This window comes from Balaenoptera acutorostrata, chromosome 9 (genome assembly GCF_949987535.1).
Source record: "Balaenoptera acutorostrata chromosome 9, mBalAcu1.1, whole genome shotgun sequence".
In the NCBI taxonomy this organism is placed as follows: Eukaryota; Metazoa; Chordata; class Mammalia; order Artiodactyla; family Balaenopteridae; genus Balaenoptera; species Balaenoptera acutorostrata.
This window is the reverse complement of record NC_080072.1, coordinates 47,484,135-47,502,728: the sequence shown is the minus strand read 5'-3', so window position 1 is coordinate 47,502,728 and position 18,594 is coordinate 47,484,135. Positions and strand designations below refer to the sequence as shown.

Sequence of the window (18,594 nt, the reverse complement as noted above, 5' to 3'; positions counted from 1 at the left end):
TTACTTGTCATAACTTGAGAGCTCTTTCAGCTTTGGATCTCATTAAAGATACTCGGCATTGTTTCCTCATTGTCTATAGTTATTTCTATGTGAAACAGTAGCTAGAAGAAAAACAAATTGAGAGGAGTTCCCAAAATTTTCATCAATTTCATTTGCCTGATGAATTTGTGGGAAAATTATAAACTGGACATTTTAGGTTTTTTTACTCTTACTATTTAAAGAACATGGAATTTCCCCTTTTAAGGACCGTAAAGAATTTTAAAGTAGCCATTTTGAGTATTTAGTAATGTGTAAAACAAAAAAGGAATTGTGCAATAGCTTTTGAATACTTCAGGTAATTTTCAAGATCTGTTACTTTCACAAGAAATCACTAGTTTCAAATAATTATCTCAAGAACGCAAACTTCTATTTAATAACTTTCAAACTAAAGTATTACTCCAAAATTAGTAAAGAATGAAACACTATTTATGAGATTTTATTTTTAATCATGAAAGGGGATTCTGAATGTTATATTCTTGAACATAGGTAAAATTGTTTTATTGAAAGTTATGGTCATTTTGATGTAGTTTAAGAGTTTGAGGCAAGTGTACCTGGGTCTGAATCCTCTCTCCTGGGCTTCTGGGGTTGAGTTAGGAATTCTGTAGCAGCTTTCTTCTTCTGTGGAATGGGGCAAATAATAGTATCGACCTCTCAGGTTGTTGTGAGGGTTCATAATTAGATAATGAAGATATAGTTGCACATTTAAAAAATGACACATCATTGCAGAAATGTTTGTGACAGATTGCAAACAACTTAAATGTCCATTAATTGGGGAGTGGTTGAACAGATTATGGTACAGCTACACAGTGGAGAATTGTGCAGTACTGTGCAGTATGTATTGATATGGAAAGCTCTCCAAGGCTCTGAAGAGTGTGTTATGCCAACATTTGTGTCAACAGAAGATGGAGAACGTATATACATGTTTATTTGTATATGCTTAAAGTATCTCAGGAAAGATGCACAGAAACTGTTAGCATTAGTTGCTAGTGGAGTGGAGAACTCAGTACTGGGGGATAGGAGTAGGAGGGAGACTTCATCTATGTCCTTTCATGCTTTTGGGTTTGAACAGTGTGAAAGTATTAGCTCTTTAAATAATTGAAACAATCAGGAAAGAAATCAGATTTCACGTAAAAATTATATAATGCATGTAAAGGGTGTATATATAGCAAATATTCAATAAATGGTAGCTGCTATTATCACCTCGGGAAGGGAGTATATAGGGAGATGGTTTCATAAGGTGTAGATGAGGGGCAGACTAAATACATCAGGTAGCAAATCAGATACCAGGAACTTTATATCTCAGCCCTTGCTATGTCATGTTCTTACTTGGCCTTTTGGGAAGTATAGGAAAGGGAGTTGGAAGTGTTGGGATTTCCTCAAATGTGTGTGATATTCCCAAATCAAGATCTGTTTAAGCACAGATAGGCAGTTACAGAACTTTGGAGCTGGAAGGGACTTCAGAGATCATCTCTCTCATGTTAGAGATGAGAAACCCATGCTGTAAGAGGTTCTGTGACTTGCTCACGGTCACACCACTGCTCAGTGGCAGGATCAGAATTATCCTGGGTCTCTGGTTTTATTCCCACTATGCCATTTACATGTTAGGCTTACAAAGAATAAAGGGTATTCCCTGTTTTTTCTCCCATGCCTTTCACAGCCATCCATTCTACTATCCATCTGCTGAAGCTGGGCAACCCCCCACCACACAAAGAAGCCCGCCAGCGTCGGAAAGAACTCCGGAAGAAGCTGCTGGCTGAGCAGGAGGAGCTGGAGCGACAGATGAAGGAGCTCCAGGTGGCAAATGAAAACAAGCAGCAGGAGCTGGAGACCGTGAGGAAGGTGGGAGTGGACGCTGGGCTGGGGGCGGGCTCTCATTTCACTGCAGAAGCCACAGCGACCTTACTTACTTGGTAGAGCTTTGGTTCTACCAAGACTAGGTTAATGCAACCGTAGAGAGATTTTTTTTGTGAATGGTGCTCGCAGGAAGTATATCTAGACCACTGAGTGAGACGCCCTGGTTTACCCAGCCCTTGAAAGTATGAGGGTCTCAGGGTAGCAGGGACATTTCATTGACCAGAAAAGAACATTTATAAGAACAATGAGCACAGCTGAATTTTGTCAGAGAAAGATGAGAAATTGTATTCCCCTAAGGATGTCAAGGTCACTTTTGGTGAACTGGACAGGATCTATTGCTTTTTTAGGTTTTCCCCCTTAGCTCCCGTCTTCACTCATGAGGATCTTGGAAGACCCTTAGTGTTAGAATTGTGCGGTTTTACTTATTGTTTGGAGTCAAAGATACAGTCTGGGTCAGCTTCTCTTTCCATCTCAGGGCTAGGAGGTCAAGTACCACAGGCTGTATGAGATAGTTGATGTTCATTGGGAAACTTTCTTCCTCGGTTGTGTATATCACAATTTTGGGTATGGTGCTGAGTCCCCAGTGTGTGGTCATGGTCTTTATTTGGGGCACCTTTGGGTTGATCCTGTCTGCCTTGAATCACTGAGCACCTGCTAACCACAAGCTCAAGCATCCTTTTGTGTCCTCCTTTGCAGCACCTATGCCCTGGGATGTGGCGTAGTTTAAGGCCCCAAATTCCTGGCGGGGTGCTCCCTTTGCACCCCCTAGAAATGCCACACTCTGTGCTGACTTCCTCTGTTTCTGAAGTTGGTTGTCTATCTTACTGCTGTTTTCTGGTGTGTGATGAATCATTTTTCTCTTGTTGCTTTCAAGATTTTCTTTTTGTCTTTGGTTTTCCACCGTTTTACTATGATGTGTATGTCTGTATGATATGAGGTATGTGTTAAACTCTTCGTATTTATCTTAGAGTTCGTTGAACTTATTGGATGTGTAGGTTAATATTTTCCATCAAATTGGGAAAGTTTTCAGTCACTATTTCTTCCAATATTTTTCCTTCTCCTTTCTCTCTTTCCTATCCTGCAGATACTCCTGTTATGTGAATGTTGGTGTACTTAATGGGTGTCTCACATTTCTCTGATGCTGTTTTCTTCTCTGTTCTTCAAATTGCATAATTTCTATCAATCTATCTTTGATAGATTCTTCCTGCAGCCCAAATGTATGTGTGAGAACCTCTAGTGAATTTTTCATTTCAGTTATTGTACTTTTCAACTCCAGAATTTCCATTTGGTCCTTTTTTATAATTTCTGTCTCTTTATTGATGTTGTCTGTTTGATGGGATATCATATCATCTATGACTTCCTTAAGCATGGTTTCCTTAGTTCTTTGAACATATAATAACTTCTTTGAAGTCTTTGCTAAATCCAGTATCTGGGCCCCTTCAAAGTCAGTTTCTGTTGCCTGCTTTTTTCCCCTGCGTATGAGTCACACTTTTCTCTTTCTTTGCACATGTCATAATTTTTTGTTGAAAACTGGATATTTTAGATAATACATTATAGCAACTCTAGATATGGCTTTCGCCCCTCCCCCAAAGGCTTGTTATTGTTGTTTGCTCATTTATTTGTTTCATGATTTGGCTGGATTATTTCAGTGAAGTCTGTTTGCCTCATGGTGTGCAGCCTCTGACTGTCCTCCTCCAAAGCACAACCTGGGGCATGTACACAGTGCCCTGGGGTGACCGAGGTGTCAGCAGGGCTTTTTTTGGCATTCTTTTGTTTTATACAATTTTTAAAGGTTACACTCCATTTACAGTTATTACAAAATACTGGCTATATTCCCCATGTTGTAAAATACATCCTTAAGCCTATCTTACACTCAACAGTTTGTACCTCCCACTTTCCCTACCCCTATCTTGCCCTCCCCCTGTAACCACTAGTTTATTCTCTATATCTGTGAGCCTGCTTCTTTCTTGTTATATTCACTAGTTTGTTGTATGTTTTAGATTCCACATATAAGTGATATCATACCGTATTTGTCTTTCTCTGTCTGACTTATTTCACTTAGCATAATGCCTTCCAAGTCCATCCATGTTGCTGCAAATGGCAGAATTTAATTATTTTTTATGGCTAAGTAGTATTCCATTGTAGATATGTATTCACCACATCTATTTTTTATTCATTCATCTGTTGATAGACACTTAGATTGCTTACATATCTTGACAATTGTAAATAATGCTGCTGTGAACATTGGGATGCATGTATCTTTTCAGATCAGTGCTTTTGTTTTTCTCGGATATAAACCCAGGAGTGGGGACTTCCCTGGTGGTCCAGTGGTTAAGAATCCACCTTCCAATGAGGGGGACACGGGTTCGATCCTTGGTCAGGGAACTAAGCTCCCACATGCTGCAGGGCAACTAAGCCCATGCGCCGCAACTAGAGAGCCCATGCACTGCAGCTACTGAGGCTGCGCGCTCTGCAGCCCGCATGCCACAACTAGAGAGAAGCCCGCGTGCCGCAACGAAAAGACCCTGCATGCTGCAACAAGGATCCTGTGTGCCACAACTAAGACCTGACACAGCCAAATAAATAAATATTAAAACCCAAAAAACCTAGGAGTAGAATTGCTGGGTCATATGGTAGTTCTGCTTTTTAGTTTTTTGAGGAAACTCCATACAGTTTTCCACAGTGGCTGTACCAGTTTACATTCCCACCAACAGTGTACAAGGTTTTGGGTTGTTTTTTTTGTTTTTTTTAAAAAAATTATTTATTTATTTATATTTATTTTTGGCTGTGTTGGGTCTTCGTTTCTGTGCGAGGGCTTTCTCTAGTTGCGGCGAGCGGGGGCCACTCTTCATCGCGGTGCACGGGCCTCTCACTGTTGTGGCCTCTCCCGTTGCGGAGCACAGGCTCCAGACGCGCAGGCTCAGTAGTTGTGGCTCATGGGCCTAGTTGCTCCGCGGCATGTGGGATCTTCCCAGACCAGGGCTCGAACCCGTGTCCCCTGCATTGGCAGGCAGATTCTCAACCACTGCGCCACCAGGGAAGCCCTGGGTTGTTTGTTTTTTTGATGTTGAGTTGTATGAGCTGTTTATATATGTTAGATATTAATCCCTTATTGGTCATATCATTTGCAAATATTTTCTCCCATTTGGTAAGTTGTCTTTTCGCTTTGTCAGTGGCTTCCTTTGTGTGCAAAAGCTTTAAAGTTTAATTAGGTCCCATTTGTTTCTTTTTGCTTTTATTTCTTTTACTTTAGGAGATAAATTAAAAAAAAATTGCTGTGATTTATGTCAAAGAGTATTCTGCCTGTGTTTTCCTCTAGGAGTTTTATAGTAACTGGTCTTACATTTAGGTCTTTAATCTATTTTGAGCTTATTTTTGTATGTGGCAGCAGAGCTCTTTGTCTCCATTTCTGATCTCTGTTAGTCTCTCAGCTCTCTGTTAAGCCGGCTGCCTCTGTTGGTATCACCTCCAGTTGTTCATCTCACAGTGATTGCTCTGTTGTTTTCAACAATGTCCTGGGACCTACCTTGCCCCACAGTCTGATATTTAAATTCTGGCCCACATGTAGTTTTTGAGGCCTGTCTTAGAGACTTGTTCCTTACTACACGGGGGCTCTTTGCTGTCTTCCCCTGGCTTCCCCTGTCAGACTTGTAGCTGGCCTGTGGTTTAGTTTGTTGGTCTCGTCGACTGAAAAAAAACACACAGCCTAAAATCTGAGAGTTAACGTTTTATTCGGGAACTTTGCTGAGGACTCTAGCCAGCCCGGGAGAAAGCTTCTCAGCTCTGAGGAACTGTTCCAAAGAGGTAAGCGGGGAGCCAGGATACATAGGAGTTTTTGTTGAAAAAAACAAAACAAAACATGTAGTTACTGCTAATCACAAAAAACAGATATTTCAAGTTAATGATTTTAGTGCTTTTCAATATATGGGAAGATGCAAATCTGAGCTCATTAAAATTATTCCTTAGATATGCATCTTAACTATCTAGGGCCAGTATCCTGTTTTCCTCCATCCTGAATTCCTCTCAGGGTGCACTGCTGGGACAGCTGCAGTGGCTGATGGCTTGATGGTGGGCAATATTCTTTGTTTATTGGAATGGCAAGCAACATTGTTTTGTCTGCACCCTCCTGTGAGATACCTTAGCCCTAGATTGGAAACTGAGGAGAGAGGGAGCCTTGTGTTCTTGGTTCCATGGCCATGGGGTAGAGCCTCCTTCCGCTGCCATGGCCGGGGGAGCAGTAGGCAGAGAGGGGGCCGCACCGTGGCTCACATGCCGTAGACTTTCACTATTCTTGCTGAGATTTAGTTGATTTTCTTGGATAAGTGTTCTCCGTTTGCTGTATGCCTTTAGGATAATTCCCAGAGACTTTAAATGGTTGTTTTTGCTTTTCTTCTAAATGTTGTTTTGCCAGGGAAAGGGTCTGTGGAGTTCCTCATTCACCCTTTGGGAAGTTGAGCTCTGGTAAAGTTTTAAGGAATAATGTTAAGATGACAAAACTGTATAGGACAAGCTCAAGAAATAGATTCGAACCTCATGAATGCATTTGCAAGTGAATTTAACTTAATGACTGTACTAAAATTTTCTTGGCAAAATGTTGTTCAGAGTTATTAGGAATCATTCATTTACCTAATTTGTTTTGTATGTTGACTGGGAAGATTGTTGGAATGGAATTCCAGTGGATCTACAAGTTTTATTCTGTCTTTATTGAACACTGAGAATGTTTGAGTTCCTCCATAATGTTTAAGTGTGACCATTTCTCTCCAAATGCACTTCCATTGTAATATTCCCTGCTTTTCTGTGGATGGGTTTTTGGGTAGAAACTGGAAGAAGCAGCATCTCGGGCAGCAGAAGAAGAAAAGAAGCGCCTTCAGACTCAAGTGGAACTACAGGCCAGGTTCAGCACGGAGCTGGAGCGGGAGAAGCTTGTGAGTACCACATGCCCAGAGGTGCTGCGGCCTTAACTCACAGAGCCAGCCCCGGTCGGCAGAGGGGCAAAGGCCAGCCTGGGTTGGTGGAGGGTGAAGAGCTGGTTGCCAGCTTGGCTCTGCTGCTGACTTGCAGTGGGCTCCTGGGGAAGCTACATGTTTGTTATTCATTCATTATCAGTTTATTGAGCACCTTCTATATGCCAGGCACCATGCCAAGGATATAAAGGTAAACCTTGCACTCAAGACCCCCTGGTAGAAATTTATGGAATGGGATGATACGTACTGTGGGTAGGAGGACTAAAGTTCTTGGTTTGCCTGCGACAGTCCCTGCCATCCTGGTACAGTTATTAATAGCATCCCCTTCATCCTTCAGTCTTGGCTTGGAAAATAAATAGCTACGGAAAAAGTAAGCATAAGTTCCATGACGTTGCACCTCTGTCATGAGCAAAGTGAGGGTTCTGAAGTCAGGAGAACACATGAATGCTGGTCTGCCGCTCTTGGCAGCTCTGACTCATCATCTGGTTAGAGGTTCTCATCCCCAAGAGACCCAAGGTCCAGGTCGCTTCAGGCAGCGAGCTGGTTAATTGGAACACAGGTCTCCTCACATGAGTTGCAGTGTGTGGGAGAGGGCTGGGCCCAGGGCCTATTAAATAGGCGCTGTGACATTTCCTTTAGCACCTTTTTTTGCTCAGACTTGAAGTGGACATGTTTGTGTCACGAGAAGAAGGCACGTGTGACGTGGGGGGTGCTGCCCTCGCGGCCAGAAGATCTGGGTTCGTGCCCTCTGCTCCTGCTGATGAATAACTCGTTTCTGTTTTTCAAATTAGGGGGATAGTCATATGATCCTTCATGACCCTTTTGAGGGTGAACTAAGCTAATGCAAGTAAAAGTTATAAACTGCAGAGACGTATGCTAATGTGTATGTTATTGCATTTAGGATGTCCTTGTCTTTTAACTTATAAGGCAGAGATTCAAAGCTCTTTAAGCTAGAATGGAGAAACCATAAAAGTGTTAGAACACTAATTAAGTGCTTGAGGTCCCCCGGGCAGGAGGTGCCCTAGGGAGGGAGAAAGGACGGGGTGCTGGGCAGCCAGGTAAGTGCAGAAGGGCTCACTGCAGGCCAGTCTTTCCTTTCCGCCTTATTTTAACCCTTCGGCTGTTCTGACTGGGGAAAGGTTCATTCCCTTTAGAGGAGACTCTTGGTAGAAAGGTGGTGATTTTAAGACAGAAAGGAGTTTAAAGAGAAATTATACAGGGAAATATTTTTTTCTTGAGTCTGAAATGTGGAGTGAAAGGGATGAGAAACATACCAGGGCAGGAGAACAGCGTTTAGGGTGTAGTTTGTGTACCCAGACTCTTCGGTTGTGTTCTTGGGTCTTGGCGTTGGGTGTGGTGCTCTTGCTTCCTCGGTCTTCGGGGAGTGAAGGACGGGGCCCTGCCCACCCTGATGGGCTGCGGCTGTGGGCTGTGCTGCGGCTTCACTCAGGGTGGTGGTGGAGCGGGAGGCTTTCCCTGAGGGCGAAGTCAACCTGAGTTCAAACACGACTCTTTTATACCGTCAGATCAGGCAGCAGATGGAAGAGCAGGTTGCCCAGAAGTCCTCTGAACTGGAACAGTATTTGCAGCGGGTCCGGGAGCTGGAAGACATGTACCTAAAGCTGCAGGAGGCTCTCGAGGATGAGAGGCAGGCCCGGCAAGATGAAGAGACTGTGCGGAAGCTTCAGGCCAGGTGCCGATCGCCTCATCCTCTGTGCTTTATGTGCTTTGCCTGGACTCCTCATACACTTTCTAGGAATGACTAACTCTGCTGGAGAGGGAGGGGTCTCTGACAGATTGGAGAGACCCTGGAGGCTTGGCTGGCTGGGCTGTTTATTCCCAGTCTGGGCCGCTGGGAGACCCTTGCTTCTAGGGCTAAAGACAGGCCTCAGCTACCCTCTCCCAGTTTCTAACTTGCTTCCCCATTTGCTTTCTTTAAGATGTCATGTCAGGGGATGCAGCGCTAAAAACTTCAGCTGGTCAGTGCAGGCATATCTTGTGCTTTAAGCTACGCCCCCTGTTTTAGGAGCACTTGTGGGATGAGCTAGGGTACATTTTCCATGGCTGCCATGCCACACGTGGAGCAGCAACAGGTGTTCTTTTAATCTTCAGGAGGAAAGAAAGAAGGAGGTTTCTTCGTTATGTATGTTGCCAAAAATGACTTCAAAAATAAATGCATTAGGTTTTGAAAAGTTTGATTCTATTAAGGAAAAAATTATCTTCTAAATAGAAAATTAAATGCCTAGCACATTGCCTGGCATTTATGGGTCCCACAAGTGTGTGTTCACCATGGTGTTAACCAGGGGATGGGAACCACCACCCAGTTGTCATTGGGCAGTGATGTTAGCACACCATCCACTGCATGGGAAGGTTTGGGCCCATGTGACTTGCAAAGAGAGACATTCTAAGGGACATTAGACGTTTCTGAACCTCCTCATCATTTGTGATGTGTCAGGAGTTTATAGATCGCCTTGTGCAGAGAATTTACAGGTGGGATACGTTATATATATTTACTTCTCTGAAGCTTTGAGGGAGGTTAATTATGACACGGCAGAGATTAGATAATAAAGGGAACCAGATAACTCTAGAAATTTATTAAAGTATTAGTTATTTCATGTTTATAGAATGACTGATGTTTTGAATAAGACAATTTTGGATAATGGATGCCAGTAGTTTTAAACCAGTGGTAAATATCATCATCGCCTATAAAGCTTTTAAAAAATACTCATGTAGGGCCTGTCACAAATTTACTAAATCAAAATATCTGTGGATAGGAGCCCAGGCATGGGTATTGTTATTTAAAAAGCTCTGTCTAGGGAATTCCCTGGCGATCTCCTGGTTAGAACTCCGTGCTTCCACTGCAGGGGGCACGGGTTCTATCCCTGGTCGGTGAACTAAGATCCCCGCATGCTGTGCAATGTGGCCAAAAAAAAAAAAAAGCTCTGGCTAATTATTTTGTACACTCTGATTTAAGTAAATGGCAAAATGGTTTCAACCTTTTAAATGCAAACATAACTACTACATACAGCTCTGCTCCAATAAGCTGAAATTACTGCACAAAAACTAACTACTTTTTCTTGGGGTATGTAAGGCCATTTTATGAATTTTACTACTCTAAATTGTTTTTCTTTTACCTTAGTTTTTGGAACTTGAAGTGGACAGATTCGCGCCCTCTAGTGGTCATTTTTAAGTGAGGCGAGTCCATCTCTTTCCCAAAGTCACAGGAGGCTGGGCCTGATTCAGAGGGACATTTTGTCAGATTGGCAAAGGGGGCTTTCTCCTTGCTCCCACTCCTCAGGGTAGGCCTTTCTGGGTAGGAAATCAAGGGAAGTCATCGTGGAGTTGAGATAGAAACATTTGAGTCTGGTACTAATGAACTGTAACATGATCTTAGGCTGAGGGTGTATATACAGGGCCTTTTTTTTTTAATATTTAATCATTGGTGCATTTTTTAAAAATTTATTTATTTATTTTTGCTGTGTTGGGTCTTCGTTTCTGTGCGAGGGCTTTCTCTAGTTGCTGCGAGCGGAGGCCACTCTTCATCGCGGTGCGCGGGCCTCTCACTATTGTGGCCTCTGTTGTTGCGGAGAACAGGCTCCAGACGCACAGGCTCAGTAGTTGTGGCTCACGGGCCCAGTTGCTCCGCGGCATGTGGGATCTTCCCAACCCAGGGCTCGAACCCGTGTCACCTGCATTGGCAGGCAGATTCTCAACCACTGCGCCACCAGGGAAGCCCCAGGGCCTTTTTTTTTAAAATTTATTTTTATTTTTGGCTGTGTGTGGGCTTTCTCTAGTTGTGGTGAGTGGGGGCTACTCTTCGTTGCGGTACGTGGGCTTCTCCTTGCAATGGCTTCTCTTGTTGCGGAGCACGGGTTCTAGGCGCGTGGGCTTCAGTAGTTGTGGCACACGGGCTCAGTAGTTGTGGCTTGTGGTCTCTAGAGCGCAGTCTCAGTAGTTGTGGCGCATGGACTTAGTTGCTCCGCAGCTTGTGGGATCTTCCTGGACTAGGGCTCGAACCTGTGTCCCTGCATTGGCAGGCGGATTCTTAACCACTGTGCCACCAGGGAAGCCCTAGAGGGCTTTTTAGTTAGCCTCTGTCCTTTCTTTAAGCAATAGAAAGTCATTCTTGGAACGTTTGGCATCTCATTGTTCTTCCAATGGATGGTGCCTTCTCTGTCAGTGTCTTAAGTTTTCCCAGAGATGTTTTTTATAGTGAATTGTTTAAATACAAGAACTTTGACTTGAGCCATCTGCATCTTGTTTTTTTTTTTTTCCCCCCACTAAAATTGAAGGTTTTTTTTTTTTTTTAATGTGTAATCCTGAAGGTTATCTATCCTCTCCTGAATGGGAACTCGGAAGGAAACTGTTCATTTAACATTTGGACAACTCAATTATTGGAAAGTTCGTGAGACGGAGCCATAGTCTGTCCGATGATAACTTCCGCCCACTAAATGTTTGTGTCTGTGAGGCCTAGGAGCGTACCTTAGGTCTGTATTCCCAGCAGCTAGTACGGTGTATGGCGCACAGTAAGGGACCAGGGAGTCTTTTTTGAATGAATGGAGCCAGGTTCTACTCATGGGGCCATGTGGAACAACAGTCTCTTCCATGCGATAATACTCTTCATGTATTTGAAGGCAGGTTGGCGCTGAGCCCTGGAGTGAGGTCTGGGTTTGATTCCCAGCCCTGGTACTTTCTAGCTGTGTAATTTTAGAAAAGTTAGTTCATTTCTTGCAGCCTTCAGTTCCTTATCTATACAATAAGCTCGTAGGGTTGTTGTGAAGGGTAAAGGAGGGGATGCTTGCAAAGAGTTTCGTGTAACGTCCGGATTTGGTAGTCACTCGGGGTATGTTGGTTTCTGTTCCTTCAGCTCATCTGCAGATGGGGAAGATATGCAATGTATAGAATGTCAAATAAGCATTCAAAAAAGGTGCTGACAGGCTGGAATGATGGTTTTAGAGCAAGAAGATAATTTAAAATATCAACAGAACAAGTATAGGATCCAGGATACTTGGCTTAATAGCAGCTCATTTGAAAAGATTCAGGGTTTTACTTCCCTGATATGATTGATTGCCGAAAACCTCATATACTCTCAGGCAGCCTTCATGAAGTATTCGGAGTAAATGAGGTAATAGTCCCACCATAATAATAGGAGCTGATATTTATTCAGCACTTATGACATGGTAGGCACTGTTCTAAGTACCTTACCTGCATTATCACATTTAATGGATCAGCAAACCTTTGATGGTAGGTATAGTTCTTATTCCTTTTTTATAAATGAAGAAACTGAGGCACAGAGAGGTTCAAGTCTTTAGTCAGGAGTCTTGTTTGTAAACCACAGAAACCAACTTGGGTTAGCTAAAGCAATAAAAGCATTTGTTGGAAGGTTCTTGAGAAACTCACCAATTCCACAGAAAGGCAGGTGGCCAGGCCTTGAACACAGGCAGGAACCAAGGGAGGCTGAGCAGCCCCGACCAGGCCACGGCAAGAGCCCAGCGAGGGTGCCACTGATGTCGACACTGGCATCGTGGGTCGGTCAGTCAGTTGTCCCCATTGCTCCTGCCATCACTTGACGCTAGATGTTGCTGCCACCAAAAGATAAATTCTTCACTGTCTCTGCTCCTTTGTGTCAGTGTTTTCCATCAAGACATCCCTAGACACGTGAAGGGGATTCAGGCTGGGCAGCCTAACCTCCTGCAAATGTCCCTTCCCCTCCAGACTTTCACCACTAGGATGAAGAATCCTTCCGGTCTCATTCACTGTTGTATCCCCTGTGCCTAGAAAAGCACATGGACGGTGTGGAATATATACACACTGAGTGAGTCCACTCTGCACTGGTCAGCCCACGTTGGCAGTGTTGTGTTCCCTGCGGGTGTCACACTCTGAGGGATGTCTCAGCGGGTGCAGATTGGCCCTTGTGGAACCCAGGGTAGGGGATGGGAGAGCTCATCTTACCTGAGGAAGAACTTTATAAGAATCAAGGCTGCCAGAAATAAACTGACCCGGTTTGTGAAGCGTGGCCCATCACACAGAACTGGAGAACCACCCTGTAGGATGTTGTAGAGGGAGTTCTTACAATGGTGTGGGACTGGGGATGGGGATTGGGGTAGTCAGATAGGGGCTGTAGAGTCTGTTACGTTACTTCTGCTGTTGTCGGTTTTAGAAGCGCAAACGCTCTTAGGTAGTAGTTACTGGTCTGCTGTGTGGCTTGTTACCATAATTCTGATGGTCAAGCCGGTAGAGATGCGTCCTGTCCTGGGCTGGCATCTAACCACATTGTCTACACTTTGGATACAGGTAGGGCTGCATGTTAATTTATTTATTAAATACCGGCATAGCTGGATATTCTCAGATAGGTAGCCTGTTATTAAAAGATAACATTTTGAAGTCACACAGGCCTGGGTTGAAATCCATTACTTACCTGTGCGTCATACTTTTAAACCCTTTGACTTCATCTGCAGGGATAATAACACCTTGCAGAATTGTGGACGGTTAGCAGCAATGAAGGTGAAGAGCCTGACAGGCAGTGCTTCGGTAGTAAATGGTGTCTGGTTACTCTACCTTTTGTCAGCTCCTTCTTCTCTTGCTTTCATTAGTCAGCTTTTTCCTTGGTGATAGGTTTTCGCTAGATAAAAAATGTTTTAATGTTATAGCAACCCGGCAAATTTCAAAACATGGCCCTGCCACCTGCCTGCCAGGTGAATGACCTAGTGCAGGTCACTTAACCTTTGGGCCTCACTTTTTTCATCTCTGAACTGAATAATAATAGTACTTAAGTTTATTGTGAGGATTAATTGAGAAAACACACTTCCTTCTTGGCCCATTAAGCCTTCAACTCATGTTATTTTTATTGTCATTTTTTTTTCATAAAAGTGTGAAACAGAGCTTGGAGCAGGACTTATGAGTCACCTTAGCCACTTAGTGAATCTAGTTTCCTTCTTGTGAAATGAGGGGTGGGTTAGATGACCCCCAGGCTTCTCTGCGGCTCTGGCATGCTCCGTCATCTGCTGGGTCAGGGGCGGTGACCGGGCGGGTCTGACGCCGAGCTCGCACCGCAGGTTGCTGGAGGAAGAGTCGTCCAAGAGGGCCGAGCTGGAGAAGTGGCACTCGGAGCAGCAGCAGGCCATTCGGACCACGGAGGCGGAGAAGCAGGAGCTGGAGAACCAGCGCGCCGTCAAGGAGCAGGCGCTCCAGGAAGCCGTGGAGCAGCTGCGGCAGCTCGAGCTTGAACGGAAACAAGCACTTGAGCAGTACGAGGTCATTAAACCCAGCCCTGCAAACACGTGCATTTAAATATTCTTAAACATTTAAAACAACAGGATATTTGCTTTACTGTAAGAAGTGGTGTAAGAGTTGTGTTTAGCTGTAGGTAGGAATTTTTTTACAGCCGATGGGGCGTAACAGTTGGAGTCCCATCAAGAGACTGAAACTACACGGCAATATGAACAGGGAAGGTTTAAGATAAACAACTATTAACTCTAACAGGGGATTACCTCCTGAGCAGCAAAGAAAACTCTGAGCTGCAGGAAGGGCAGACACAGGAAGCAGCCCCTGCCTCTAGGGCTGAGGCAGAGCACCCAGGGGAGGAACACATCCTCTTTGCCCCGTTAGCCCAGTGCCGTGATCCAGTCCTTCTTGGAGAGGGCCTGGCCTTCGCCCACTGGGTGGCAGAAAAGCTCAGCGAGGCGCTGAGACTGGGAAGCCACCCTCTGGGGCGCCGGTGGAAGCTGCCCACAGCAGAGGTGCCGCTAAAACCCACTGGCGTGAGCACCATGGGCGTCCCACTTGCCGCCGGAGCTGCTGAGCGGAGCACAGTGGAGCCTCCTCCAGTGTCCCGCCAGCCCCTCCACTAACGAAGCTTAAGTGGTGCCAGCTGGCGAGGGAGCGTTAGCCTAACAGCACAGGCAAGACAGCGAAGGGTGGATTTGGAGCCCAGAGGCAGTAAGCCGTAACTGGCACACAAGGATCTTATATACTCATCTATAATTAGTGCGAATTAGGTCCGCTGTGTGACCTCGGGCAGGTTACTTAACTGCTCTGAATCCTAGTTTCCACATCTGTAAAACGGGATAATAATATTTCGTGCTTCTTACGGCTGTGCCGATTTAATGAGATGATCCACTAGTGTATAGTAAGTGCCTAATCATCGTTATTTGACTCTTAAACTACCTGTGTGTTTGCCTAGTCTAAAATCTGCTTTTGTTCCAGGGAGTTAAAAAGAAGCTGGAGATGGCAACTAACAAGACCAAGAGCTGGAAGGACAAAGTGGCCCAGCATGAAGGATTAATTCGATTGATAGAGCCAGGTAGCACACTCTTTGAAGTAATCAGATATTTAGTCAATTTATTTTTCTGTTTTATTTGTGTACTTGAATTGTGCTAAAAAAAAAAAAAAACCCAAAAACCAAAAAACAAACTTCCTCAGCCCAAATATACAGAAACCCAGCTGTTTACAGTAAATTTCTCTTGAATAATCACTTGCCCTCTGATAGATAAGAAGGCCTGGTTAATCCCCTTTGTATACATCTTCTAGTTGTTTTGGCTGGTATAACCTTTATGGATGTTCCTCAGAGAAGAAATAAAGTAGAAAAGTTACTCTTTTGTCTGTGGAAAAATGATAATGTTAATTGAAGAATATAAGACTTCCTATGTTTAATGCATGTTTGTCTCTTAGGTTCAAAAAACCCTCACCTAATCACTAACTGGGGCCCTGCAGCTTTCACCCAGGCAGAACTTGAAGAGAGAGAGAAGAGCTGGAAAGGAAAGAAGGCCACGGAGTGAGCAGAAGTCATATCAGTTATGTAGGTTCTGAGTATAACTGGAAAGCTTTACGCTAAAGACAAAAGGACCTGGCTTTGCTGCTTCTAACTCTTCTTCTTTCAACACCTCCTGTGGGGTCAGTATACTAAGGAAGCCTTCTTACCTATCTGCCTGTAAAGAAGGGCTTACCTGAAAAGAAAAAAAAAGTCAGCATCATGAAGCTCTTTAATTACCCTTTCTCTGAAAACTGCAGCTTCTGAAAGTCCCCGTTAGCTCCCTCAGGTTGTCGGCGGAGCCCGCGCACGGACCGCGCAGTGGCGCCCTCGTCGACCCGCGGCGTGTGGCTGGCGGCGGGCGGCGCTCAGCTCACCGGCTATCAGAACCTCTGCGGGCCGGGCCGTTGTTCTTCCTCCTCCGAGTGCTTGTTCCTAAACTAGATGGGCCAGTCTGCTCGCCGTGGCCCGCGGTTGTTGTGGACTGCCTGTGACCACGGCTGCTCTACTGGAGAAGGCGTTTCTCCCGCACGTGGTCCTCGCTCTGACCAAGCCGTTGCCGTCCGTGTCTCTGGTTGTGCAGGTTCATGCAGTGTGACCGGTTGGCATCCTGGCCCCAGTGGCGCTATCTCAAGGAGGCAGAAGTCTTTCAAACAATGCTTTGGCTGAGATAGATACTTACGAGTCAAGGGCAGCACAGAGATGAACTAAGTAAATCCCATTTGGAATGATGTTTTGATACTAACTGAATTCCTCCTAATATTTAAAATGGTTTCAACTGTCCAAGTGCCGGCAGACCCCTTGGTTTTACTTTTGTAGTTACTGTACAGAACATTTCAGGTGTCCGTGAATGCTTGTCCTAATCAGACCTTTTCCTTGATAAATAGGGATATGATCATTTCTAGGAATTATTCATGAAAAAAGTTTTAAAATGTATTTTTGTGATGTGCTATGTTGAGAGGGAACAAAATATTTATAATTTTCAAACATTCTTACCTAAATATTGTACAATGTAATATGCTGAACTTTCTTAATTTTTTTGCTAATTTTCTAAGATATATTAAAAGTGTTTTGTATGGTTTTTGTTTGTTTTAGTAAAATGGAATCAGTAAGAAAATAAAAACTACCAGAAGAGCATACATTTTCAGCTGTCTGATTTGATAGGACAGGAGGGTAAGGTTGTGTGTATGTGTGCATGTTTTCACATAATGAGATGAACTTGGATTTAGGGACACTTCCTGAAAACACTGGGTTTGCAGTTTGGAGCCCCCAAACCAGTGCTATCACGAAGTTAGCTATGGCCTCAAGTTTGGCATTTGAGTCACTGATGTGGGAAACCGTGGTGGATGTGTCAGCTCACAAACGGGAACTTACAAGATGATTTCTCCCTCATTGTTGCTGTGCCCTCCAAATCCTCTTACCTCTGCTTTCCCGAATTTTCTTTTTATGCCTCTCAGTTTTTCTTTCAGTTTTACCAGAGTAAACAATGTGGTTTTTTTATTTTGGTTTTACACAGTTGCCAAGATTAAAACGCCTCTTGTGGATTAAGCAGGCCCACTCAGTCCAGCTTGATTGTGTCTTGGAAAACTGATCGTTTCCTTCTAGAGGAGAGAACACACGTGTTGGTGTTTTTATAACTTTTTTTTTTTGGCTGCGTCAGGTCTTAGTTGCAGCACGTGGGATCTTCGTTGTGCTCCGGCTCCTTGCTAGATGTGGCTCGCGGGCTTCTGTCTAGTTGTAGCGTGCGGGTTTTTTCTCTTGTCTAGTTGTGGTGCACAGGCTCCAGGGTGCGTGAGCTCTGTAGTTGTGGCACGCAGGCTCCAGAGTGCGTGGGCCCTGTAGTTTGCGGCACACAGGCTCTCTAGTTGAGGCGCGCGAGCTCAGCAGTTGTGGCACGTGGGCTTAGTTGCCCCGCGGTATGTGGGATCATAGTTCCCAGACCAGGGGTCGAACCCGCGTCCCCTGCATTGGAAGGCAGATTCTTTACCACTGGACCACCAGGGAAGTCCCTAACTTCTTTCTCTACTGCAGTGGTTCTCAACCAGAGATGATACCCCCCCAACCCCCCAAGCAGAAGTCTGGAGGAACAGTGTCTGGAGACATTTTAGTTGTCACTACTGGGTTTGTTACTGGCATCTACAGGGTAGAGGCCAGAGATGCTGCTAAGCATCCTACAATTCACGGGACGGTCCCTGTAACAAAGACTTACCTGGCCTAAGATGTGACTCGTGCTGAGGTTGAGAAAACCTTCTCTGCAGAAAGGCAAGATCTAGGTTCGGAGCACAACAGTCTCTTGGAGTCAGGGTTTCCCCAGGAGGAGCACCAGGAGTTGACCTCTTTGGTATAAATGGGGCACATGTGGGAGGAGAGTGGCCGTGTGCTCTGTGAGCAGGCAGAGAGCAGAGGGCGGGAGCCTTGGCTCACCCCGTGCGGGGCGTTGTGCTTCAGGAACTCTGTAAATGCCTTTTCAGCATAGGTGCAAAGGGAATGCTTTGGATATGCTTTAAAGTCTCCCTGGGATGCAGGTTGCTGAGGCGTGAAATGTAAAGCTGCCATGACCTTGATTTCTTCATGTGAGTGGCTAAACACGGGGAGGGGCTGTCGGAACCATTCAGCAGCTGGTGAGGGATGAGTGTTCAGATTTATGGCCTGGCTGGTGATGTACCTCACAGAGCACTGGTGCCTGTTCCACTTGGCAAAGCCTCTGTCGTGCCTTCAGGGTTGTGCCAGCAAGGCATAGCTGCCCTAGTGGAGCAGGGATCAGGTGACGCCAGGCCACGGGAAGTGGGGAAGAGGCGCGGCCCAGCTGTTACCAGTTCATAGTAGGGGCTCAACATTTACTGAAAGAATCAGTCTTGGGAATACTTTAAGGTCTATCTGTTTCTTTCCTCTTGCTCTCCCTCTACTGCCTTCCTTATTTTTATATTCATTTTGAGACCTGTAAAAGTCACCCCTCAACTTTAGGAAGCCATATGGTGATATCTACTC

General features: G+C 44.8%; 1 protein-coding gene across 2 annotated transcripts in view; it reads left to right on the top strand.

Moving 5' to 3' along the window:
- The window catches only part of SWAP70 (switching B cell complex subunit SWAP70), a 78,997-nt gene extending 62,254 nt beyond the window's left edge, over nucleotides 1-16,743 (top strand). For both annotated transcript variants that reach the window (XM_057553330.1, XM_057553329.1), the window contains 6 exons: nucleotides 1,697-1,878; nucleotides 6,711-6,818; nucleotides 8,384-8,550; nucleotides 13,913-14,111; nucleotides 15,063-15,159; nucleotides 15,528-16,743. In XM_057553330.1, coding sequence (XP_057409313.1) covers nucleotides 1,697-1,878; nucleotides 6,711-6,818; nucleotides 8,384-8,550; nucleotides 13,913-14,111; nucleotides 15,063-15,159; nucleotides 15,528-15,634 — 860 coding nt within the window. In that variant the 3' untranslated portion in view covers nucleotides 15,635-16,743. The remainder of the gene's footprint in view (nucleotides 1-1,696; nucleotides 1,879-6,710; nucleotides 6,819-8,383; nucleotides 8,551-13,912; nucleotides 14,112-15,062; nucleotides 15,160-15,527) is intronic.
- The last annotated feature ends 1,851 nt before the right edge of the window (nucleotides 16,744-18,594 follow it).